This window comes from Saimiri boliviensis, chromosome 21, assembly GCF_048565385.1.
Source record: "Saimiri boliviensis isolate mSaiBol1 chromosome 21, mSaiBol1.pri, whole genome shotgun sequence".
NCBI lineage: Eukaryota > Metazoa > Chordata > Mammalia > Primates > Cebidae > Saimiri > Saimiri boliviensis.
Genome location: NC_133469.1, coordinates 7,907,568 through 7,932,747, shown reverse-complemented (window position 1 = coordinate 7,932,747; position 25,180 = coordinate 7,907,568). Strand labels below are relative to the sequence as shown.

Genomic DNA, 25,180 nt, shown 5'->3' with positions numbered 1-25,180 from the left:
GAGACTGTGGGGCTCCCTAAAGCTGAGGCTCTCCTGGGCCCCGCAGGTGAAGGTGGAGCAGGTGGCCATGGAGCTGCGGCTGACTCCGCTGACAGTGCTGCTGCGCTCGGTGCTGGACCAGCTGCAGGACAAGGACCCCGCCAGGATCTTCGCGCAGCCCGTGAGTCTGAAGGAGGTGGGTGTCTGCGGCGCTAGTGTGTCCTGTGGCACGTGGGACTGTGGATTTGTGCTGCTGTGTGACTGGTAAACGTGTGACTGGCTAGAGTATGCCCCTCATGTTCATAATTCTCGTTTTATTTAACTTATGCTTTTCTTTTTTATTTTTTTACCTGCAAAAAAATACACAAAGATATTTTTAAATTTTAAAAGTGGTGCATTTCATTGTAAAATATTGATAGTGCAGTGGGTGAGAGACCCCATGCAGACAGTCCCCTGAGCTGTGGTGGCACCCAGCCGGCATCCTTCTGTGTGCTGTAGCTAAAGGAGCTGGGTCAGGAAGGTCCCTGCAGGACTTGAGTCTTGTGTCTGTACCATGAGCATGTGTGTGTGTGTGTGTGTGTGTGTGTGTGGCTGTCAGATAGGATGGGTTTGTGGGTTATAATAATAATTAATAAGTACAGAATAATTTAATATAGAATAACAAATATAGAATAAACTAATATCCTGTTTTAGTTTGTAAATGATTCTTTTTCCTCTCTAAAATTAGGTACCAGATTATTTGGATCACATTAAACATCCCATGGACTTTGCCACAATGAGAAAACGGTTAGAAGCTCAAGGGTATAAAAACCTCCATGAGTTTGAGGAGGATTTTGATCTCATTATAGATAACTGCATGAAGTACAATGCCAGGGACACCGTATTCTATAGAGCCGCGGTGAGGCTGCGCGATCAGGGAGGTGTTGTGCTGAGGCAGGCCCGGCGTGAGGTGGACAGCATCGGCTTGGAAGAGGCCTCGGGGATGCACCTGCCTGAGCGGCCTGCTGCGGTGTCCCGGCGGCCTTTCTCCTGGGAAGACGGTAAGAACTGGTGCCGGGTCCAGAGGAGCTGGAAGTCGCTCTTCTAGCAGACTCTCCCTGCCTTGTGTTGCCAGCTCCGCATCAGCATGGCCCAGGAGGAGCAGCGTGCAACCACGTACATCATGTACATTTTCTAGTAGCCTCACTGGAAAATGGAAAAGCAGGTGGAATTTATTTTAGTATATGGAAGAATTGGTTTCAACATGGAGTCAGTGTGAACATCACTGAGGATATATAAGCTTTTCACTCTCTTTGCCATCTGATGCGTATTTTATACCCAGCACCTCTTACTTCAGACCGGCTGTGTTTTGGGTGTCTGCTCTGTGGCTGTGGCTCCCTACGGCTCGGCCTCAAGTGATGCACATCCAGAAAGCAGCTTAGTCGCGGGTGTGGATCCAGAGTAGGCCTCAGGCAGCTTCTGAGGGTGGCATGGAGCCGGAGGAACTCTGGCTTTGCTTCCGACCCTGTGGCTTCGTGGTTTGCGCGTGTTGCAGAAAGGGCTCTGGGAGTGTGTCTGTGGCCCACCTGGACTCCAGCCTGGGCCGGCGCTTCTCAGTTGCCCAGGCATGTGCTGCAGCTGTGAGCAGTCATGTGCACCCTTCTCTAGACCAGTCCTTGGGAACCAGGGCTGTCCCCGGCACCTTGCTTGTCACACCTCAGAGATTGTCTGCTGAAGGGTGTGTCCTGTCCAGAGGGGTTGCTGGAGCACCTCAGAGCTCCAGCTCTGAACCACGAACTGAGCAGAAATCACGGAGTGTTTGGCTCATTTATCTGAAGGTCCCGTACCCTGATTTCTTGGCCCGTGCTTTCTCCAGATCAATCACCGACCTGCAAGGTCAGTTCTTCTGTGGTGAGGCCTGACCCTCTTCCTCTCCTCCACGTTCCTGCCATCGTGGAGTTTGGCCAAGCTGGACCATTGTCACCTTGCCTCCTGTTCCCCTCATGGCGGTAGCACTGGGCTCCCTGCTTCCCGTGGGGTTGGAGATGGGCTATACTCTCCTTCGAAGAATGGGAATAGGGGCAGGTGCGGTGGCTCACACCTGTAGTCCCAACACTTTGGGAGGCCAAGGTGGGTGGATCACTTAAGGTTGGGAGATCGAGACCAGCCTGGCCAACGTGGGGAAACCCCATCTCTACTACAAATACAAAAAATAAGCCGGGCATGGTGGCGCATGTCTGTAATCCCAGGTACTTGGGAGGCTGAGGCAGGAGAATCACTTGAACCCAGGAGGTGGAGGTTGCAGTGAGCAGAAATTGTACCACTGCACTCCAGTCTGGGTGACAGAGTGAGACCCTGTCTCCAAGACAAAAGAAAAACGAATGGGAATATATTTTTATTTTTTGTCTCCTGTTTTCTGATTTTAAGAATAACACATTTTTCTTGGAGAAATTTGGAAAATATGAGCTTGGTGAACCCGGGTGGAGCTTTAACCCCTCCCCGAAGCTGTGCTCTCCAGGCCTGTCAGATCAGCTCTCCTTTTCCGAAACATTCCCTTAGGGATCTGAGAGGAGCTGGGGCTGAGCTGCCTCAGAGTGAACCCAGGGTTCCATGGGGTCATACCTGTCTTGGAATATCCTTCTCTAGCCTCTGGTGACTGCGGGAAAACTTCTCCCACCCCCCACAGTCTTCACTCCCTTGGACGCCTTGCCTGCATCAGCTCTCAGATGCCCACCTGGTGCCTGGTGCTGGCCGCTTAGGGCGCAGGCTGGTTGCCTGCCCTTAAAAGCAGGAAGATGCGTCACATCTGGGCTCCCTGTTGCCTGAGCAGCCTGGAGCGTCCTTTGCCTAGAGGGCTGTGCTCCTGTACTCCCCTGTACGGTGCTCCCCACCATAGTGCTCCCAACGGAGCGGGTGTGGAGGCCTCTGCGTATCGGCGCCTTTCAGATTATGTTCATTAAGTGAATTTCTACACACAGGGTTTCTTGTTAAGGAGAAATTTAAGGATGAGAAGTGCTGGTTTCTTTCTCAGTATCTGGGAGTGCACAGCTGAGCCGCTGGCCACGGTGTGCCTTGAGGGTGCACCTGCTGCTCTTGTCAGCACATCTGACACCTCCCATTGCCTGGAGCCCAAGCCACAAATGGAGGCCGTGGGTCTCTGTTTAAAAAGAAGTGGAGGTTTCAAGGCTTTCTTTTTGGGATTTCAAAGGATGTGATGTTTTTGTATGAACATTTTTGAATATTACCTATGACATTTGCTCAGAATGATGTTATGGGTACAAGTCTTGATGGAGACGATTTTGATTTAGGTGTTTTGTTTCTCTCTGCTATTGCTTTATTTGTTCAGTCAAAAAGACAGATGCTTTCAGTAAAACACCTGTTTCTAGACAAAGAATTCATGTGTTTTTGGACAGCCTTACTTTGTTTTTTGTCTTCTTCCTCTCGCTCTGGTTTTACCTTCAGATAGCTCTGAGGAGCAGTTTCTTTTCTTGGCCATCTCTTAAAGGTAATTTGTGCTTTATAACTTTTGGTATTTCTGAAAGTGACGTTTCTAGGGACTTTGTAGTAAATACGCTTGAAATTTGGAATGATCTGTGAAATTTACAACCATTTAATCAAACCACACAATGATCAACGTCTGAAGACTTCAGCTAAGACACCACTCGGGATGTGCAGTGGCCCTCAGTCAGTTACATTTGCCAGTCGTCACCTCTGTCTGCAGAATCAGCGCAGGTCCCACCGCGTTGTGCTGGGTTGGTGGAGCACGTGCCTCTCTCTGGGGTCTGTGTGCTGTGCCTGGGCTCAGGCAGTCGGGCCTTCTGCCTAGGAAGTGTCAGTGGGTCCTGGTCCAGGAGAGGTTGCAGTGTTACCTGGACGTGGCCCCTTCTGTGGCGACATGTCATGGGACTAGAAATCCTCCATTGGGAGCATCCCGGCGTGTTCTGTAGCAGCAGCGCCATCGTGGGTTCAGAGCGCAGGGGAGGGCCTCGTTGCCAACAGCCACTCTTCGGGCCTTGGCTGAAGGTTATTTGAGAGACGGGACCGGTGATGTATTCCCAGAAGGTGTGTGGGACCTGGTGACTGACAGCATGTGTCCTTTGGTTCAGTGGACAGGTTGCTGGACCCCGCCAACAGAGCCCACCTGGGCCTGGAGGAGCAGCTGCGAGAGCTGCTGGACACGCTCGACCTCACCTGTGCCATGAAGTCCAGCGGCTCCCGGAGCAAGCGGGCAAAGCTGCTCAAAAAGGAAATTGCCCTTCTCCGAAACAAGCTGAGCCAGCAGCACAGCCAGCCCCCGCCCGCGGGCCCAGGCTCTGAGGGCCTCGAAGAGAACGGAGCTCCGCTGGGGCTGGAGGCCGGCGAGGAAGGTAAGCCACGGTGAGGGCTGCCCCGCTTTCCTGCCCTCAGGCCCGGGCACGGGCACAGGCGGCAGTGTCGGCGTGACGGAGGCTCGGGGTTGTGCCAGTTCCGCAAAATTCACAAAGCCTTGAACACTTGATATCTCCACGGGGTGGCGATTTCGTTTTTATTTTTTAGTTTTGAGACAGAGTCTTGCTCTGTTGCCAGGCTGGAGTGCAGTAGTGTGATCTCAGCTCACCGCAACCTCTACCTCCTGGGTTCAAGTGATTCCCCTGCCTCAGCCTCCCAAAGTAGCTGGGATTACAGGCGTGCGCCACCATGCCCAGCTAATTTTTTTGTATTTTAGTAGAGACGGGGTTTCACCATGTTGACCAGGATGGTCTTGATCTCCTGACCTTGTGATCTGCCCACCTCGGCCTCCCAAAGTGCTGGGATTACAGGCGTGAGCCACCTCGAACAGTTTCCTTCTCAAGAAACTTTATAATTTGTGCCGTCTGTTTTTTCACATAAATTAGTTGATGAAATTTAAGGCACAGAATAAAATTTTTCTCTAAACTTGGGCCTGAACAACTATTTGGAAAGAATGGTTTAGATCTTATACTGTGTTGAGAAGTGAAGGTAGCTTGAATGAAAGAGTAAGAAATGTTTTTGCTGTACTTTGTAAATTGATGGAGAGCCATTTAATTATGCGCTAGGTCATCAACAGTAGCATTTTGAAAGGACCGCTTTAGATTATTATCACTGAAACGCCCCTCCCTGATTTTGTGAAGGGTGGGACAGTAACTGAGGGCCATGCAGAGGCCTCATCTGCCCTGAGGGTACCAGGCCAGCTCCTTTGCAGCAGTTGGGAGGTGGCAGCCTGCCGTGATCGTCTGGGGAAAGGTCCAGGCAGCAAAGGTGTTTTTATGACTGGGAATACTGTCTGTCCAGTAGGAGAACTGGCAAAACCCAGAGCAGATGTAGGCTTAGGGTGGTGAGGAGGGAGTTTACGAGCGATGGTTTGTGTACATCTAGGTTGGCAGGGTGAGGAGGTAGAACTGGCGTGTTTCATATTTGGTGAAAGGGGAATTTTGAAACAAAATTGGTTTTGGAGACATTGGTAGATAGTCACCGCCACTGTGTTTTGCCCTGTTGCTGTAGTCGTCCTTAACATATTTCGGTTACACAGAGCAGACAGTAGGGTCAGACCCTCTCGCCACGGTGTTAGCAGCTGGTTCGTGGCCTTCGTGCCTTTCCCCTGCACATCCAAGTAAGAACAGCAAACAATTGAAATAAGACAGGATTGTTCTACAGTTTTCTTTGTTTTTCTGAAACAAAGGCGTTCATCTCTTAAGATGTCTGTGCTGAGTGAGGCAGTGACTTCCCCTTTGGATGCCACACAGGTCAGCAGGGCCCCATGGTCTCGGGGCCATTTTCATCCCCTGAGCTTCATGTGGCTCCCCGTCTGCAGAGCTTCGCCCCTTCTGTCCTGCTTTGCATTGGGCAGCTTGGATGAGAGCCATTGAGCTTTTCTTTCTCTTAGACGCTTACTCCTGTGCACACAGCTGAGAATTTCTTATGCATCCTGGTCCTCATTCTGTGCCTGTTTTTCTTTCTGTTTTAGGGTTCTTCCGTTTCGTTCACTGCAGTGTAGTACCCAGACTCTCGAATGTCTCTTTTGGGGCTGGTGTCCGTTACCTTAGGTCCATAGAATAAAGTCTTTTCTGTCACAAGGTGAGCACTCGCTTTTCTGTTCTCCAAAGGCTGTGAGTGTTAGCACATGCTCCCTCCTCTTGTTTTTTTCTGGGGAATGTTTGCCCATAGGACCCTCTGGCAGCCACACCTGTCTGGGCCCTGGGCTGCCCCATTGTGCTGAGGAGTCCCGGCTGGTGCCGTTGCCTGGTCCCGTGGCCTTTGCGTTCATGCAGCCCACTGAGGCATCCGCTGGGTGTGTGGGCCTCCCTCTGGGTGGGCTGCCCTTCCCGTCCTTGTCTTCTGTGCCCCGAGGACTGAGTCTCATGACTCAGCCTCACGGAAGTTGCCAGTAGGTGCACTCACCGTTCTCAGAATAGCTTCTGGCGCTTCTGTTCCCACACAGTTGTACCATTTCCACTGTGGAGCAGTACATCACCTTTTTAGTTCTTTGTCAGTGGCTTCCTCCACTGCCACTGGGCGGCACAGCTGAGGACCCTGCACAGTTGGAGCTTCTTGGCCATCCCCTGTGGTGAGAATGGTTCCTCGCACCCCACAGTGCTTAGCAGAAGCCTTTGGAGATGATTTTTGTTGCTTTCTAGGTCTGGGATAATTTTATTTTTATTTTTTTTTCTGGCGTAAAGAAAACACAATGTGACTTTGAGACACAGGTGGCCTGGAATCACCTGTTACACCCAATATTTACGGTGATGAAATTCATGAAAAGAGCGTTTCCTGGGAGCTGATGGGAGAGGTGGGTGGGCAAGAGCAAGCAGCGTGAAAGTCCACTTCAAAGCGAGGCGTGGTGAGGCAGGTGGGGTCCTGCTCCTCAGAGAAGATGGGGGTCTCTGGGGGAGCTGAGCACCAGACTGAAACGGGGCAGTCACACAGATGTAGGGAAGACGGCCAAAAGCATGCTCGTTAGTTGGTATAGAAATGTGAACTCATGATCTTTGGAATAGGATGAAAACCAAGAACCAGATATTTAAACATCCGGCATGTTCTAATCAGTAAAGCCTCTCTGTCATTTTTCTTAGATACAGCCACAATATTTTCATACCTGAAAAAGATAGTAATTCCTCACTGGCAAATATGCAGTCTCACTTAAATCGTAGTTTAAAGATACATATGTAACGTTTATATCGCCTCTGTTTGAAGCCGCTTGGACAGGGCTGTAGCCGTTGGGTGCCGGCCCCTTAGACTCTTGTGTCTGAAGGAGGGAGATGCCTCCTGGGTTGCGAGGTTGACCCTGTTCTGTCCCCTTGCACAGGCTCTCCTGCAGGCTCCGCTGTGGCGGTGACTCAGTATGCTGAGCGCAGAGGTTCAGGCCGTTGTTGTGAGCCGGCTCTGCCAGGGCTGACTTCCCAGGGCTGCATGTCAGCTGGGCGGAGGTAACGCCACAGCTGGGATTTGAGTGTCTGATGAGCCTGGGGGACGGACCTGCAGCTCGCAGGGGCTGCTCACGCTGGCTCAGGTGGGTGTCTGCTGACACAGTGAGGCAGGGCAGTACAGGTGGCTGGCTGTGGGAGGAACATTTTAAGTCCTTGGGATTTCCAGTCATGGTAGTGCCCTTGCCAGAGGCTTCGGTGTCCCCTTTAGTCCAGGGCAGCTGTGGGCCTTGATGTGCACACGTGGAGATCCTTCTGCTGCGCATGGACGCTGAGCGTGTCCCTCAGGGTAGAAGGTGCAGTGTATGCGGCTTTGTCCCTTCAGGATTGCCAAGGATGGAAGCTCGAGGCAGGGTCGGTGGAGGGACAGCGTGGTGCATGCTCGTGAGCTAATGTCTGCATGTGTTATGCTGTGATTTTCCAAAGCGTCCTGTGGCTTCGATACAGAAGCCTTTTGATTGACAGGGTGGGTGGCCAGGTGGGCAAAGTATTGGAGAATTGCTCTTGCAGACTTAACTAGGTCTTTGAGTTTCTTAGAGTAGCTGGTCTAGATTAGATAGCCATTTTGCTGTTTAGAATATGGACAAGTTCCAGGGACTGGAATTCTAGGGTCCTGATACATTGACAGGGTCTATGAGTCTTATGCCTGAGTGGTACTGGGCGTGTTCAGAGGTTTTCTCACATGCAGTTAAGTGACAGCCCAAGATGGTGAGCAGCCAGCGAGCTTTCAGAGTTTTCACTCTTGTGTGTTAACTTCCAGTCAGATTTCCACTCGAGGGATGGGTTGGGCTTGCCTGTTCTGCCAGTGGAGCCTGGGGGCTTAGGTCCTGTTTTTTTTTTTCCTCATTTTATGGATGAGGAAACTAAGGCAGCAAGTAGTCCAGTGGCCTGTGGGGCCCAGCTCGGGGAGGTTGCAGTGGATCCAGACATCAGCAGCCTCTGTTCCTGGCCACGGCCTCCTGTGCCTCTGGTCAGTGCTGTGGGAGCACATCCTATGCCCTGTGCTGGCGGCTGGAGCCTGGCCCGCACGTGGAGCGGCCGCAGTGAGGAGCGGCGCGTGCATGGCGGAGGCAGGGCCATGGGGGCTCGCTTTGGGATAGGCCACGGGATGGTGAGGGCCCTGCATCGTGGAGATGGTTATGCATCCCACATGGGGCGTCTTAGCTGGGCCGAGAGCTGGAGGTGAGGGGGTGTGGACCATGGTGGGGGAGGGCCTGCTGCAAGACAGGGACATCTGCATGTCGTGGGGATGCTGCCGGCCAGGAGTGGTAGTTCTGATGGTTGCTCCAGAAGCAGGAGATGGGGGTCTGTGGTGCCCCTTAGATAGCTGTGGAGGTGGTGGGCTGGAGATAGGGGAGAAGGGGGTTCCTCAGAGGTGCTGGGAGGAGGCTCCTTCAGGCTCCATCTGCTGGCCTGGTGCTGCTGCACCCACAGAGGCCAAGACGGGGGTTGACGACTGGCCTTGGCTGCTTGCAGTGAGCAGTTGAATGTCATGATCAGGGTGAGAACCGAGGGGGAGGCCAAGAGGTGGTAGAGGAGGCAGGAAGTGAGGTGAGGCGCCAGGCCCTGTGCCCCCAGACACCAGCTGCACCAGGACTGCCAGATAGCAGCCACACCAGGACACACAGGCTCAGGGCTGAAGCCCCTCCTGCTGCTGCACAGGCACCAGGGACGCTGGAGCAGCGCATGCTCATGAACAGGAAGCCCCTCCACAGCCCTTCTCTGCATGGCCCGGTCCCCTCGGCCAGCGTTCCCAGGAGTTTTACAGTCATTTTCTCAAGCCCGTTGGCCACACTGACAGGAAGGGGAGGAGTTTTGGGCCCCTGCCTTGGGCCCCAGCGTTCCCAAGGCTGTGCTCCTGGCTGCACAGGAGGCTTTTCCCCTGTGTTTGAATCGGCTGTGAGGTGCTGTAAGGCACTGTGTGTGTTTGGAATCAGAGGCATCTCGCAGCCGAAAGCACTGCTGCCCAGTCACTGGCCCGGTCTTGGGGAAATCTTTTTTCCTACCAGTCTCAAAACTTTGCTCTGTATCTTGTTAAGTTGTATAGCTTTTTATTTTCAAAATGACTTTTTGGATTACGGTATTAACCATACATACTTCAGATGGTTTTAGGAAAGTTTGCATAAATGGACTGAAAACTGTACCCAGTGATAATATATGCTAAGGATTGAAGTGTTGCTCTTGGTTTTATGTCACCCTTCCTGTTGTCAGCACTGGTCCCGCTTGGAAAGAAGCCTTAGTGGCTGGGCCTGGTGCGGCATCGCCTCACCCCGTCAGCCTCGTGCCGGAGCCTGTCGGGCCCCTGGGATTCAGGGCCGTGCACAGAGCACCTCAGACCAGCCCCGGGCCGTCCCCCGACCTCGGCGCCATACCATTTCAGACTTCTTGCTTTTATAATTTCAAAAAGACTTTAAAAAGAGGTTAAAGTAGCCTTTTTCCAAAGACTTTTTTATTTTTAAAAGTCAGATCTTTTTTTTTTTGAAGCTCCCATCACAGTATTTGGGAACACGGCATGGACTTCTGTGTGCTGAGGTTGAGTGGGGATTTTTTTCTCTGCTTTTCTTGAGAATCATTCACAGTCACTCACAACTCCGTTTTTTGGTTTGTTTTGTTTTTTGCATTTTTGACTTGGAAGACCCTGACCAGAGATGAGATTTAATGTCTGTTTCCTTTTACTTGCTAACCTTGTGGCCAGTAGAGCTCTGTGGGAACGCCACGTTCAGGCCCCTTTAGTTATGTGAGACCCTTTTCCTCCTCAAGGTAAGTGAATTGTTGATTGCAGAAACTGTCGTGAACCCGAATGATGTGTTTACTGTGGGCGCATGTGAAATAATCTTTCACAGTTGTTTTCAGAGAGTCAGTGTGCACCTGGGCACTGCACCGGGGCCGCAGCCTTTGGCGTTAGGGAAGCACACGCAGTGTGGCCTGAGCCCACGGGCCCACGGGCCCACGCTGTGCGCAGACAGCATGGGCGATGCGTTATTTCCTTAACTGAATTAGTGTTTTGGTGGACTTCACATTTATAGTAAGTTTTATAATAGATTTTATAATCTTCAGTTTTCAAAAATCACTTTATTTATAATTTTTTCAGGAGATAAATCTCCCCCTAAACTTGAACCATCAGATGCATTACCTCTTCCTTCAAACTCGGAGACTAATTCAGAACCACCAACCCTCAAACCAGTAGAACTCAACCCAGAGCAGAGTAAACTTTTCAAAAGAGTCACATTTGATAATGAATCACATAGCACTTGCACTCAGAGCGCACTGGTAAGCGGACGCCCTCCAGAGCCCACCCGCGCCAGTAGTGGCGATGTGCCGGCGGCGGCGGCCTCCGCGGTGGCGGAGCCAGCAAGCGATGTAAACAGACGCACTTCTGTTCTCTTCTGCAAATCGAAAAGTGTAAGCCCCCCAAAGTCTGCCAAGAACACTGAAACCCAGCCAACTTCTCCTCAGCTAGGGACCAAAACCTTTTTGTCTGTAGTCCTTCCGAGGTTGGAGACTCTTCTGCAGCCAAGGAAAAGGTCGCGGAGCACATGCGGAGACTCCGAGGTGGAGGAGTCGTCCCCGGGAAAGCGCCTGGACGCAGGTAAATGCCGCGGGCGGCCCTGAGAGGCCCCTTGCCGACCGGTGCTGGGAGCATCCGTCCTCCAGGACCCTTGGTGTGACGCGGGGCTTGCTGAGCTTGTTTTTGCAGCGTTCTCTTTATTTCCAAAGAAGACAACAGTGCAGATTTTTCTTTCAGAAGCTGTGAATTGCAGGTCTGAGGCCGGCGCCTTCATGGGGGGCCTGTTTGCCATGAGAGGTTGTGCAGCCTTGCCGGGCTGCCCTGGGTTGGGGGTCAGTGGTCCTGGGTCCTCTCTTCTGCCACGTACTTCCTCTGATTTTTTTTTTTTTTTTTTTTTTTTTTCTTCCAAGAGACAGGGTCTTGCCCTGTCACCCAGGCTGAAGTGAGTGGCTCACTGCAGCCTCCAACTCCTGGGCTCAAGTGATCCTCCTGCCTCAACCTCCTGTGTAGCCGGGACTACAGGTGCACACCACCATGCCTGGCTAATTTTAAAAGTTTTGGTAGAGATGGGGTCTCCTTACGTTGCCCTGGCGGGCTTTGAACTCATCGCCTCTGACTCCGAAGTGTTGGGATTAGATGTGTGAGCCACTGCACCTGGCCCCTTCTGATATTTAAAAAAGTAGAGAGAATGATTTCAGGTGTAGTTTTAGTTGGTCATCTTGGCTTTGCTGTGTACATCTGGGTAAGCTGGTGACTGGCCGCTCCTGGCACACGTGGGAGCTCCACTCTGCAGTCCTCAGTCAGGTCCCGCTGCCCCGCAGACCTCGGACCTCAGGGTTGAGCCTGGCCCTTCCCTGGGCCTCTTGAGAGGATCGGCGCTCATGATAAATGCCGCACTCTGCATTTGACTTGCAGCCCTGCTGGCCACACATGGATGAGGCGCTAGGGCCTCTGAAAGAGCCTGCGGTGTTTCTCATCTCTTGCTGTACTTTTGTGACCACACTCGGCAAGGGCGTTCCCGCGTGTGTGCTGCGTCCCTCAGAGGAAGCCGAGGAGTGTTTTATGTCCTTTAAAGAGGAGTGACTGTCATGGGTTTGCTGGTTGAGAACCGGCTGTGCTCTGGGAGGTGCCGGGGCAGCTCTCCATTATTGCCTTTCCGGAAGCGTGTTTGGAGCCTGTCTGTCCTTGTGGATTTTGTCCTGAGTCAAAATTCGGTTCCCGTCTGTCACACCTAGATAAGGAGAAGTGTGTTTTCTTCTGGCGGTGCTGGTGTGCCGTGGTTTCTCATGCGCTTTGGCGGTGAGAGTGTGGGGCAGGCGGCGAGTGAGTCCTGTGTCTTGGAGCCTTGTGGGCCAGGCGCAGAATGGAAGGCTGTGGTGGGCAAGGCCCGCCAGGCCCCTCGCTCACTCTTCGTCCCTCCACCAGGCCACTCCCTCACCCCGCGACCCTCCTTGCTCTGCAGCTCTCTGGCCTGCAGTGTCTGTCGGGGAGGAGACCAGAGACCACATGCTTCCCTCCCTTGCCAGCAAGCAGGTGCGCTGGCACAGGGTACTAGAGGGTGGTTGGGTGCAGTCATGGGCATCCCCTCCACGCAGAACTTGGGGCCCAGCCGACACTCCACTTCCGCGGGCTTTCACGTCTGTTGGTGGCAGAGGGGTGGGGCTCTGTGCATGGAGGCCCCATCGGTCATGGAGCTGGGGTTCAAGGCGGCCTCCCCTCCTCACTCAGGAGGCTTGTGTGGTGGCTTCCACCAGGCGGCCCCACCTGACTGGGCCCTGCCCGAGCCGTGGGCTCCCAGCGTGGACGGTTTTGCTGGCTGGCAGCCACGTCCTCAGCAGCCTCTCAGGCTTGCTCATGAGATGTCTCTTGTAGAAGAGCATGTGTGCCCTCTGTGCCACTGTCCCACATTGGAGTGGAGTGCTTTGCCATTTCCCGTGGTGACAGTGGGCATAGAGCAGACCTTTCCTGAGCATGGCCCATGTGGATTTTGAGAACCATGGTGCCCTCTGATCCTGACTGAAGTGGAGAGTTCTCTCTCATTCCCGAGTGGCAGTGGATTTCTGTGGAGGCTGGTGAGTTCCTGAGTGCTCTTCTGAGTAGCTGGGAGCCTCAGCAGCGTTAAGATGAGGCCCTTGGGAACGTGAGGTGTTCCATTGCTGCGGCTGAGGCACCTGGGGAGGGCTGGGCGTGCTCTGAATGGTGCCGGTCCCGCCATCTGTCCTCTCTCGGGCTTCACCGGGGGCTCCTGGTGCTCTGCACGTGGGGTATTTCTTGCTCCGTGCTGCAGTTCATCGCAGTCTTAGGACAGCAATTATTTGGAACCTTCTGATGTTTTCCAAACATTCATCTGTGTGCTCTGAACTTCAGGGAGTGCTCTGACATTTCTCCAGCACTGAACGATTCCGAGTTAGGCTGAACAGGGTCACTGGTCCTGAGGTGACGCAGTTGCTGGGGGCCGCCTCCTGGCTGTGCTGCGTGCCAGGCCTCTGCTCCCACGATGGCCCAGCCCCAGAGGCTGGCCCTGGCTTGTGGCTTCCTTTCTCCGCAACTGTGCGCTCACCAGCCAAGAACCTTCCGGCCTGTAGTGGTTTGCCGCTCGCCGCTGTTCCCTGCCTCGAGAGTCTCCTTGTACACGTGCTGGGCGTGAGAGCGCGAGGGTGTCTTTGGTGTCCTTCGGCTGTTCAGGGAGGAGGCTGACTTGTTCTGCCCTTTCGTTCAGACTAAATGGCTTTTTCACTGTTTTCCAGGTTCTCACTTTAACCACTAATATGCTGGGTAGTTCACTCTTTGGATCCTAATCATTTTCTCTTACCTCAACTTGGACTGGAGTTCTGCTAAGCGGCCGTTTTGGAATGCACAAAGATCACTGCATCTTGCCTTTCACTTAATTCTTGTGGATCACATTGGAATCATCCGTTCAAACATCCTCTAAACAAAAACACAAACAGCAGCCCTTGGAGGAGCTCCCTGCCCCCACCTAGCCCACCCCTCTGTAAGTCAGAGCCCGGCAGTGGGAATGGTGCTGGTGCCCGGTGCACGCCTGGAGCTGGCCGGATGTCACGGTGCCTCAGCCTTCCCTCTGGACAGTCACGAAGGACGCAGAGGAGAGCCCGCCGCAGCTGACGACGCAGTTGGACAGCATTCCAGGCCCGTCCTGAGCATGTGCGGAGCTGTCCCGTAGTGACCGGTGGTGCAGGTGCCCCGGCCGTGCCCATGCTCGTTGTGCTGTGTCGGTGCCGTGGGGTGTGGAGGAACTTGGCTCGGCGCCGTCTGAGTATGTGGCGTGAGCAGTGTGTGCTCACTCGCTCTCTAGCGTCTTCTCTATCTCTGGGTTTCCTCCCCCTTCCCTTTCCTCTGTTTTCTCCCCACACTCTCCAGTGGATTCTTGAGCAGCGCTGACATTCGTCTCTTGTGGGTGCTCCTGCGGCTGCCACCTGAGAAGTCCTGCTCGCAGGGTGGGGCATCCACAGCTGGGATCTTGTGCTGGCATCTAGCCTGGGCCTCGGGTCTGTCTGTGACCGTCGCCAGCCACATTATCATGGAGCTGGTCCCAGCAAGAACAGGTGGAGGTGGAATCTTCTTCAGTGTGCGTTTTTGTGAGGTTGAGAAACGCTCTTTTATCAATAGTAAGAGTGAACCGAAAGCTGAAGATGATGGGCTCTCCACCTCTGGGGCAGCATGGATGCTGGAGCCTTTGACTGCACGGGGCCCTCAGGGCTCTGGTCTTCAGGGTGCAGGCTCAGCGCACCTGCTTCGCACGGCCAAGCTTCCCATGAACCGGAGAAGCCGAGGTGGCAGCGTGGATGCTGGTGGCAGGGGCGGGCAGGGCCTGGCAGGGGTGGGCTTGTATCCCGTGCCACATGGATGTGTTCTCATGGGTCCCTGCCCTCAGGCGTCTCGGCAGCCACTGATCGGGGTCCGGTGTTCTTGCACCCGTGGCTCAGAGGATTTGTGGTGTCCACGTGGGTTTGAGGGCTGGAGGGCCGAGGCCAGAGGGGACTACCACCCACCAGTCAGACCTGCAGGCCTCCACCACCCCAGCTGGACCCCGGGGCTTCTCTCCCCTCTAGGGAGGGGCGGTGTCTCAGCCGCTGTTGTCTGCAGTCTCTCAGAAGACCCTGTGGGGACCTCCCGGGACAGTTGAGGTGTGCCATGGACGCATCTGGTGACAGGCAGGCTTCAACGGACCACACGTGGCTGGGCTGTGGTACACCTCTGCGCCTTCTCCTTTTGGGGTAGAGAGGGACATTTCTGTGTTTGGTCTTCCTTTGGGCTTCTAGGACGTCACTGGGAAGAAGGCCCCTTGGGTGGGGCGGACCCTGGCTGCTGTGGGAATTCCGTGCAGCTCCTGTGTTGGGGCAGTGGCCCTTTCCTGGCAGCCACCGCCTCTTTTAATGTGTTTATCACAGCCAGCAGCTTTACATTCAGCACTAAAAAAATACCTCCTGCTGAAATGGTTGCTGAAAGTTGCTGCCTGCTGTATACATGATTTAGAGGCTTGGGGCCAGCTTGAGTGCCTGCTGTTTCCAGATGGCTCATGGACCGGGCACCCATCTCTGCAGACCTCAGGCCCCGGGCTCCTCACGTTGGGCCCCACCTCGAGGCTAGCCTGGGCTTCAGAATGTTCCGGGCTGAGGTCCTTGCAGGGGTGCCGAGGGTGCGGGTCATGGTGGTCATCTCCCAGCTGGCAGGAAGACCCTCACAGCGTGGGAGCTGACAGGGCTGAGATGGAGAGATGTTAGAACCATGGCTGTTATAGATTATTTTCTGGTGGCCCAGGTGGAGACGGGGAGGGTCTGGGCCGCACAGGCCACCTCACAGCTTCCCCGAGGCTCTGGGGACTCCAGGCGGTGGCTGCAGAGTGTCCTGGGCCATGTCAGTGGCCTGGTCTGGCCTCTTGGGTGACTGTACTGTCATAGCCCCTGGACTGCCTGTCAGCAGGTTCTGCGGCCACCCTGCCGTCCTGCCCCCACCAGCCCTTCCACTGGGCAGCGTCTCAGTTGGGCTGGGTTTGTCTTTGCTGCCCACATCTTCCTGGGCACTGTCACATATTCACGGTAACACGCGGAACCTCTTTGTGCACCTAGCTTGCCGCCTGGGCATCACCTGTGCACCCACTGAATGTTTAGGAAACTCAGGAGGGGCATTTTATCAGTCTTCTTTGAGAACTGAGGACTTGCCTTGTGCTCTAATCCCCTGCCTGGCCCCACTCCATGCCATTAAGACTGGTGAGTGGCCCCGGCATGGCTTGGCTGTGTTGGGGCTGTGGGTGCTGGTACAGCTGCGGGTGCTCCTGGAGCTGGGGCCCTCAGGCTGGCCTCACCAGGCGCTCTTGTGAAGGCTGCCCACCTGGGTCGTCGTCTTCAGTAACTCTGCTAAAAGCGTCCCCACCCAGGCCCTGACCTGCATTTGCTCAGCCTGAGCAGGCCCATCCTGCACCTGGAGTCGAGTGCACTGTGGCCCTGGCTGTGGGGTGTGGGTCGCCAGGCTGGTGGCTGCTCTCTGGAGACGGTTCACACCCATTGGCAGACCCCTCCCTGGGCCTTTGCGGCTGAATGTTGGCAGGGGCCCTGGGCTCCGTCTGTCCACTGCTGGTTTGAGCTGGTGGAGTCCCTGAGACACCTTCAGGGCTTGAACGTGCAGGGCCTGAGCCCGCTCTGTGATGAGTGTGGGGAGGATGTGGAGCCCCAGGGGCAGTTCAGCGTGTGGCTCAAGGCCTTCCCCTGTAGGTTCTTACATTTGTTCCCTTGCCAGAAATGAGTGTGACACCCCCATTGGCCTTAAAATGACCGAGGTTAAAATGAGAAACACAGAGCTTCCATTGGAGCTCATGGTACCTTCCCGTCCAGCAGAGACGGAGCCAGTGTCCCACTTGAGTCTGTGGAGGGCAGCAGGGCGCGTTCCCTTCGGGACTGTCACCCAAGGTTAATATGGCCCCTCTTTGTAAAAGTCACCCCTTGGGAGAAGACGGGCAGTGTATGAAGCAGGTGGAAACCCCGCAGTACAGCCGTTCCTTTCCACACTGGTCTCCCAGCCACTCGGGAGGTCGAGGCAGGAGGATCACTTGAGCCCAGGAGGTCGAGGCTGCAGTCCATCCTGGGTGACAGCAAGACATGGTTTCCAAAAAAATTCTAAAGAAATGCTCTGTTGACAAATTTACATGTTTTCTTTTGTAAATAGATTTAAAAAATGTTCAAGGATGTGGTAGGCAGGAAAATGGGGTTCTTTTTGGATACAAAAAAATCACACCCCTTCAGCCTCACACCCAGAGGGTGCCCTGGCTGGGACATCTTCCCCGCAGTGTGACTCCCATGAGGGACTTGGTGGAGGGGCCTCAGGCAGATGTGTTGCTTCCCGTTGACTGACATGAAGTCAGGCATTTTAAGGAGGAAAATGTTGAGATTTGCCTTGATGAAACACTTCTCAAACATTGAGAGGATGGAGTTGTGGTTCGTGTTTTGTTTAGCTATTTAGGACACTTGGAGACCAGTGACTTGCAGCCTTGTGTGGGTGAGGCCGGACACCGCTCGGACTCGGGATGACCCCGGATTCTCTGTCTTAGAGTGTTCCATCAGCATTTTTGAGTTCATGTTGATACTTGTCTTTTGAACCAAGAGTTTTTTTCTTTTTAAAATCTGATTTCCTATTCCCTGGAGCTCTGCTGCTGGGAACACTTTTTTGTGTCATTGCTGGCACCCCCCCCAACCTGGTGAAGGGGCCATCCGATGCAACGTGTGCCCGTGTGGACAGACTGCACGTCTGTTCCCGTGCGCGGGCTCTCGGCAGCCTTTCTTTGCCCTCACAGAGCCCGTTAGAGAGCCGAGCTTGTCAAGAGGAGCATCTTCACGGTGCTCCACAAACCGCAGTGATGGGAACTGACTGCAGCTGGCTCTGTTCATTTCATTTAATGAGTGACTTTGGAGTTCACTTAGTAAGGACTATACTGGGGACGTGGGAGTGAAAAGGAAGATGCTTCTTAGCTTCTGTGGAGCATTCTTTGTAAGATGGGCTCAAGTGTAGTGGAGCTGAGTTGTGCTGGAGCGTGCACTGGTTGCGCTGAGCTCAGGGCCTGCCTGCCTGTGTTCCAGGTCTCACCAACGGCTTTGGGGGTGCGAGGAGCGAGCAGGAGCCGGGCGGCGGCCTGGGGAGGAAAGCCGCACCCCGACGACGCTGCGCCTCTGAGTCCAGCATCTCCTCCAGCAACAGCCCGCTCTGTGACTCGAGGTGGGCACCGCGGCCCCTCGCTTCCCGCCACGCAGCCTCCAGCGCTGCCCGCCCCGCCTGGCTGTCCTGGGATTCATGTGTGTTTGGGCCTCGGCAGTTTCCCATGCTGCCGATCAATCTGCTTTATAGAATTCAAGCAGAAGTAGGAAAAGCACTACATGAAATACAAACACAATTTTAGAATCTGCAGTTCAGTTTACATTTGATCTTTTCCTCCCAGAATCTGGCAGTGAGCACAGTGCCACCTGTCTGCCCTATTTGGCACCTGGGTGAGGCATGGCCCCCTGAGCCCTCCCTGCCACACAGGCACATTGCTTCCAGACCTGTGCACCCGTGGGCCTGCCTGACCGAGGAGTCCTGTCAGGTGGGACTCGTGGCCAGCTTGGTGATGGGCAGCCCAGGTGAGGCTGAAGCCAGGGGCATGCGGGCCACCTGACGCCTTCTGCTCTTCCTCCCGAAGCTTTAGTGTGCCCAAGTGTGGGCGGGGCAAGCCGGCCCTTGTGCGAAGGCACACGCTGGAGGACCGCAGTGAGCTGATCTCCTGCATCGAGAACGGGAACTACGCCAAGGCGGCCAGGATCGCAGCCGGTGAGTCCCCTGGACTTGCCTGCTCGCCCTCCGTCCTCCTGGTTAGCGTCTTGGGGCTCGCCTGCTGGGAACTGCACTCTGGCTCGGGGAGCACGGTGCCCTGCACAGAACCCCTGGCGACTGCCCACTGCGGGCCGACCTCCTGGGCAGGGGTTTGGCACACAGAGGGGCTCTGGGCTGCAGCCCTGCTGGGGCGTCTGTGGCGCCTACTCTTTCCTGCCTTCGCTCCTGTGGAGCGCCCAGCTCTGTGTGGCTCCTGGTCGTCAGGCACTGGAGAGGCTGTCTGGGCTTCACTGGTGGTCTGCAGCTGCACAGGGGACTGCAGGGTGGGGGAGGGGAGGCCCAGGGTTTGGGGTCGGCATGGCCGTCACTGTGGAAGGCAGCCATGCTGTCAGGACCCCCCCAGGTGGGAGGGACAGCAGGGAACTAGTCTGGTGGAGGGGGAGCCAGGACTTTGGATTTGGATTTGGGGTGCCAGTTGCCTAGATGAGGCAGGAGCACGCTGGGAGCCCCAACCTTGAGGCAAGGAGGGCTCAGAAGGGGTCGTGCTGGGCACCTGGAGTCAGCCTTCCAGCCCAGAGGGCGTGAGATTTTCTGGGTTTGAGAGGGGCTGGTGGTGGGCCCCCAGGTGGGCTGCAGGGACAGTGGGGATGCACGGGCCTGGACCCCGCGGGGAGAGGCAGTGGGGCCGCCTGCGGTGGTGAGAAAGGCCTGGGAGCTGCGTTCTGCTAGGAGACCCCTCCTTGTTGCTGCACCTTGTGGGTGGGGGTGGGGCGCAACCTTGTCCTGACCTGGCACGTCTCTCTGCAGAAGTCGGTCAGAACAGCATGTGGATCTCCACGGACGCCGCCGCCTCGGTGCTGGAGCCCCTGAAGGTGGTGTGGGCCAAGTGCAGCGGGTACCCCTCCTACCCAGCGCTGGTGAGTGCGGCTCTCGTGGCTCCCAGGGCCCCGGCGCCTGCGTGCGTGTCCCGAGGAGGCCCACACAGCTAGGGGTTGGCTGGTCGTCTGTGGGTGTGAGCCTCATAGCAACCACAGCGGGCCCTTCCCGTGCAGATCATTGACCCCAAGATGCCTCGAGTGCCCGGCCACCACAACGGCGTCACCATCCCGGCCCCACCCCTGGACGTGCTGAAGATCGGGGAGCACATGCAGACCAAGTCCGACGAGAAGCTGTTCCTCGTTCTCTTTTTTGATAATAAGAGAAGTTGGTGAGTCGAGAGGCCTTAGACTTCGGGGACCGGCTGGGGCGGTGGTGTGGGGGCCGTGGGTAGTGTGGAGAAGCTGGAGCCACACGGCTGCTGGGTGACGTGAGTGTCCCTGTGGCGAGCAGCCTATTTGTCTGCCGGGCCCTGGCACAAAGTCAGAGGTGGGTACTCTGCTGTGGGCCTGGTGAAGGGCACTGCCCAGCAGCCCTGCTGGGACTATGGGACAGGCTCTGAGCACAGGGTCTATCTCTGCCCCAATGGCTTCCTCTCCCTCTCACCTGAGCCCCACTGGCCCGGGCTCTCTGCACTCCTTACCCGTGTCCACTCTAGTGCTGGGGGTCCCTCCGCTGGGCTCCCAGGCCCCTGTGCTGCAGACATGCCCCTGCCCAGGCCTGGCCTCTGGCCCTGTGTTTAGAGCCTTCCGTCCTGGCGTCATGCAGCTCTGCTCAGACGACGTCCACCCCGTCACGGGAGGCTCCCCCTGTGCCCTGGGCTTTCCCCCCTGAGCGCCTGGACCCTGATGTGCTGTGCCAGGGTTCAGACCCCAAGACCCCTTTGTGTAGGACACACTGGCAGCCCGGGCCTCTGGGAGGAGCTGTGGCCCCAGCTGTGCCCTGCGTGTGTGGCCTGGGCAGGTGCCTCCTGTTTTCCCCTGAAGCTGGCTGCTCTTGGGACCTGGCACAGGGGCTTGGGGCCACCTGCCTGTGGTACCTAGAGCAGGACTGGCAGCACCAGCATCCCCTGCCGTCTTTCTGTTCCTTGCACCCACCTCTGCCTCTTAGGCATGTGGCCACTGCTCCTGGTCAGGCTCTGAGGGAGGCCTGCGCCTTGTCCATCTGAGGCCCCTTTAATGGGGTCTTCCCTACCACTGGCCCCTGCTCCGGGCCCACCCTGGCTCTGGGCTTGGGGTGTGTGTGTGTGTGTGTGTGTGTCATTCAGCAGGCACTGGGAAATGTTTTGGGGATGGAGGAGGTGATGGTTTTTATGCCCTACTTAGCTCCCCAAGCCGGGGAGGGGAGGGGACGGGGGTTTCCCTGGCCTCGGGCCTATCCCTGCACGGGGCCCAGCTGTCTTGCGGGTGCTGAGCAGGGCCCTTTTGTATCAGAGCGCAGTGAGTTTGTTAGATGACCACGAGTGTGCTGCAGTACCACATGCAAGCAATGGTTTTTCCCATGCTTTTCCTTTTAAAAAGGCAGTGGCTTCCTAAGTCCAAAATGGTTCCCCTTGGTATCGATGAAACTATAGACAAGTTGAAGATGATGGAAGGGAGGAACTCCAGCATCCGGAAGGCCGTGCGCATTGCGTTTGACCGCGCCATGAACCACCTGAGCCGTGTCCATGGGGAGCCGACCAGTGACCTCAGCGACATTGACTGATGGCCCGCCCCCAGCGCGGTCTTCCTTGTCCATAGTGTTGATAAGCTGTACATATTTGTATATTGTTTAAAACTTAACTTATTCTGATTTTTAGTCATAGTTCTTTAATTCTTTTTCCCCAGGGAGGGGGGAGGTTTTATTTCCAAGTTTTCTAGGAACCATCTCCGTCTGGGTGGGGTGGGCGTGTCCGGGCAGCGCAGTGCGTCTGTCGCACGTCCCCAGGCCGTGCTGCTGGCGTCACTTTCTTTGATATGTAGCTTTTTCTTAAAGACTTTTGAATGTTTAATAATTTTGTAAATCATGCTCTTTACACAGAGTACCACCTATTTAATAAGATGGGATGTAAATTTACAATGACAAATGTGTATTTTAAGAAAGAAAATGACATTATTTTGAATGGTACTTTGTGGAAAGAGGGGAGAATAAAGTTATGCTGTGTACATCACTTGCAGATCACCAAAAACACTCCGCTGCCCGTGACCGCAGGCGGGCGTGTCCCTGCTCCCATACCTGCTCCCATCACCCTCCGCCCGTGACCTCCCGCAGGCACGTCCCCACTCCTTTCAGCCCGCCTCGAACCCCGCAGGTGTGCCTCCCAGCGGATTATTTATTGTAGAAAGTGTATTCATTTGCTTTATAATGAAAAATACATTTGCAAAGGTATATTGATACGCATTTTTATACAGGCACATAAAAATTCAACTAGGCTTGGGAGCAGACTGCATTGCGTTGTATAAATGACTCTGGCCTGTGAACTTTGATTTTATAACTTGTAATCTTTTGTTTACAATGAGGGGCTTTCTGTAACTTGTTTTAATTTAGAACACTTTGGTAGCAATAGAAACTTTGGATACATTTTTGTATGGTACATGTGATGTATATAGAATTAGTACTTTATTTTTATTTTTAAGAGGTAAAGCATTATGTTAGGGGGGAAAGTAGGGTGGGTTTCCAAATTTGCATTTTTTATATTAAAAATAAAGTCAAGATTTGGACAGTGTGGCCATTTTATTTCTGTAGCACTAGCTGTCTGGGTGAGCCCCCAAGGACGGGTGGGGGTGCTGGCTGCAAGGGGTGAGGACATGCCTTTATCTTAAAAGCCGGGTGCGGTGGCTCAAGCCTGTAATCCCAGCACTTTGGGAGGCCGAGGCGGGTGGATCACGAAGTCAAGAGATCAAGACCATGCTGGTCAACATGGTGAAACCCCGTCTCTACTAAAAATACAAAAAAATTAGCTGGGCATGGTGGCACGTGCCTGTAATCCCAGCTACTCAGGAGGCTGAGGCAGGAGAATTGCCTGAACCCAGGAGGCGGAGGTTTCGGTGAGCCGAGATCGCGCCATTGCACTCCAGCCTGGGCAACAAGAGCGAAACTCCATCTCAAAAAAAAAAAAAAAAAAGGTGTCATGGGATGGCATTATTTATTACTTTACCTGATCATATTTTTATTCTAAAACTTTAGTTACAGAAAAATGTCAAGCCTGCACTGTTTGTTTGTAACGTCTCCATAGAAACTTGGAAATAGTCTCCCTTTGCTAGTTTCTCCTGCGTTGAGCAGGCGCTTCCCACCTGCTGGGGCTCCCCTCCTGCAGCCAGCCCTGCCTGGCAGGCCCCTCCTACCACCAGCAGCTGGTGGCCCCCAGGATCACCTGCTCCCCTCACAGAAGGGTCCAGGCTGCAGGGCACTTGGGGTTCCCTGAGCAGTGGGGCTGCTGAGAAGCCCAGCTAAGGGTGGGTGCAGTTTGCTCCCCTTCTTTATCACCTACAGCCTGATGGTGCTGTTGATGACAGGAATCTGCTGTAAGTGGGTCTGAGCAGAGGGAGATGCTGAAGCTTTGAGATTTTTGTTTCTGGCTTAACCTGTGGGGGATTTTCACCCTCTGGGCATCACGTCGTGTTGGGGGGGGGGGGCTGGGGGGGGTGCCTAGAGCTGTAGGGGACAGAGGGCTGGGGGTACTGCCTGGGGTTGACTGCATAATGCTCAGCTGCATATTAGTTTTTTTTGTTTGTTTGTTTTGGATACAGAGTCTTGCTCTGTTGCCCAGGCTGGAGTGCAATGGCGTGATAGCTCACTGCAACCTTTGCCTCCCAGGTTCAAGTGATTCTCCTTTCTCCTCAGGAGTAGCTGGGACTGCAGGTGCATGCTTCCACACCCAGCTAATTTGTGTGTTTTTAGTAGAGATGGGGTTTTGCTATGTTGCCCAGACTGGTCCTGAACTCCTGACCTCAAGTGATCCACCTGTCTTGGCCTCCCAAAGTGCTGGAAGCTCAGGCTTGAGCCTTGTACCTGGCCAGCTGCATATTATTAGACATAAAATGCAAAATATGATGTAAACATAAAAGTGATAAGACCAGCACCTGCTGGGCATACCTGGCCTGGAGCGTCCTCTGCTTTCCCGGGGTTGGCATGTCCCTGCTCGTACAGAGGGGTGAGCTGTGCCTACCTTCCACACACTTTTCTGGGCTGCTCAGAAGCATCTCACGAGTTTTCTGGGTTACTGCCGCTTGCAGGGGTGCTGAGGCGGGGCTCCTCTCGTGCGGGCTCCTCCTGTGGGGGGTCCTCCCGTGCGGGGCGTGTCCAGGCACCCTGAGGGCTTGGCAGGTGCAGATGGGAGTGGGAGTATCTCCACCAGCTGCCTTGGGGACTGGGCGGCTCCTGGAAGACCTCCCTGTGTTTGGGCTGAAAGCACAGCCTTGGGGGAGGTCCCCAGGAGGCAGCTGGTGGGGTGGGGGCGCGGAGGGAGAGGCCTAGGAGCCAGCGGGACTGCATGAAGGCCCAGGAATGAGGGCGCGGGGTCTGCTTGCTTTCTCCAAAACTGCGATGAGCCCCTGCTGGGAGAGCCCCGCTTTGGACATTCGGGGCTTCGCGGGCCAGAGGCTGGGGCGTCGCGGGGGAGCACTCGCCAAAGCCGGGCGCTGCGCCCAGAGCGCGAGGTGCAGAACCAGAGGCTGGTTCCGCGGGGCTAAAGAGAAAAGAGGAATCGTGCTGTGTAGACGGCACTCACCACTCACCGCGCGGGGCGGCCCTTCCTCGGCTCGGCTCCGTGGCAGGGCTCAGGGGTTCCTAGCAGCTCAGACATGGATCCTTGCCTTGCCCGCCAACCGGTCGTGCGCTCTCCAGGGTCCTTTTCTCCCGTGGCGCGCCCTTTCTGGGTCCCTCGTCCTTGTGGCGTGCCCTCCCCACGGTCCCCCGTCGTCCAGGACGGTGCGCTCGGCTTGAGCATGGGGAGGGTGGGCCTGAAGTTCCGGGAGTTGATGTGTCTTGGCATCGCAGGACGAGGAGGGAGCAAGAGGTCCCCTGCCTTTTCCACCAAAGCCAGAACCTGTGACGGCTCCCTGAACCCAGGGGGCTGGCGCCCACCTCGTGAGCAGATCCATTCTGGCCCAATGCCGCCGGGACTGAGCCGGCTGTGGGGAGATGCCCAGACCGTCCGCACCCCCCAGACTCCCCGGCCCAGACTTGGGGGAAGTGGTGGGGGCCTCCCCACCCAGCTAGGACCCTGGGCCCTTTCAGCCCCGGAGGAGTGCCTTGGGGCAGGCAGCTGTGGGGGTAATAGGAACCGGGGCAGCAGCAGGTGTGGAGCCAGGACCCTCAGTCCGACCCCGAGGAGGCCCAGACCACATGTGCACCGTTGGCTCCACCCCTCGGGACTCCACGGACTCCAAATCCTTTGGCCCAGTCTCTGAGCATCCAGGCTGTGCTTGGACTGTGACCACAGGGGGTGGGTGGGAGGCCCTGCAGCCCCTCCTGCAGATGGGCCCTCCCCTGAGGCCCTCTCAGGGTGGGGGTCCTTCAGCCTCATCCATGATCCCCCACCTGTCCCACCTGGCCAGTGCTTCTCTGAGCCTCCTCTGAGCACCAGCAACCTCTCCTTCCCCACGGAGGCTAGGTCCAGCCCTGC

At 55.3% G+C, this 25,180-nt stretch overlaps 1 protein-coding gene across 4 annotated transcripts in view; it reads left to right on the top strand.

Annotated features, from left to right (window-relative positions):
* The window catches only part of BRD1 (bromodomain containing 1), a 45,073-nt gene extending 22,794 nt beyond the window's left edge, over nt 1-22,279 (top strand). Inside the window, exons 5-13 of one of the 4 annotated variants that reach the window (XM_039463103.2) lie at nt 47-175; nt 707-1,019; nt 4,065-4,325; nt 10,468-10,965; nt 17,973-18,108; nt 18,569-18,696; nt 19,507-19,616; nt 19,752-19,906; nt 21,096-22,279. In XM_039463103.2, coding sequence (XP_039319037.1) covers nt 47-175; nt 707-1,019; nt 4,065-4,325; nt 10,468-10,965; nt 17,973-18,108; nt 18,569-18,696; nt 19,507-19,616; nt 19,752-19,906; nt 21,096-21,279 — 1,914 coding nt within the window. In that variant the 3' untranslated portion in view covers nt 21,280-22,279. Of the gene's footprint in view, nt 1-46; nt 176-706; nt 1,020-4,064; nt 4,326-10,467; nt 10,966-17,972; nt 18,109-18,568; nt 18,697-19,506; nt 19,617-19,751; nt 19,907-21,095 lie in introns of those variants that run through there. The other 3 variants (XM_039463105.2, XR_012515487.1, XM_039463107.2) reach the window with 3 other exon arrangements.
* Nucleotides 22,280-25,180: the final 2,901 nt, after the last annotated feature.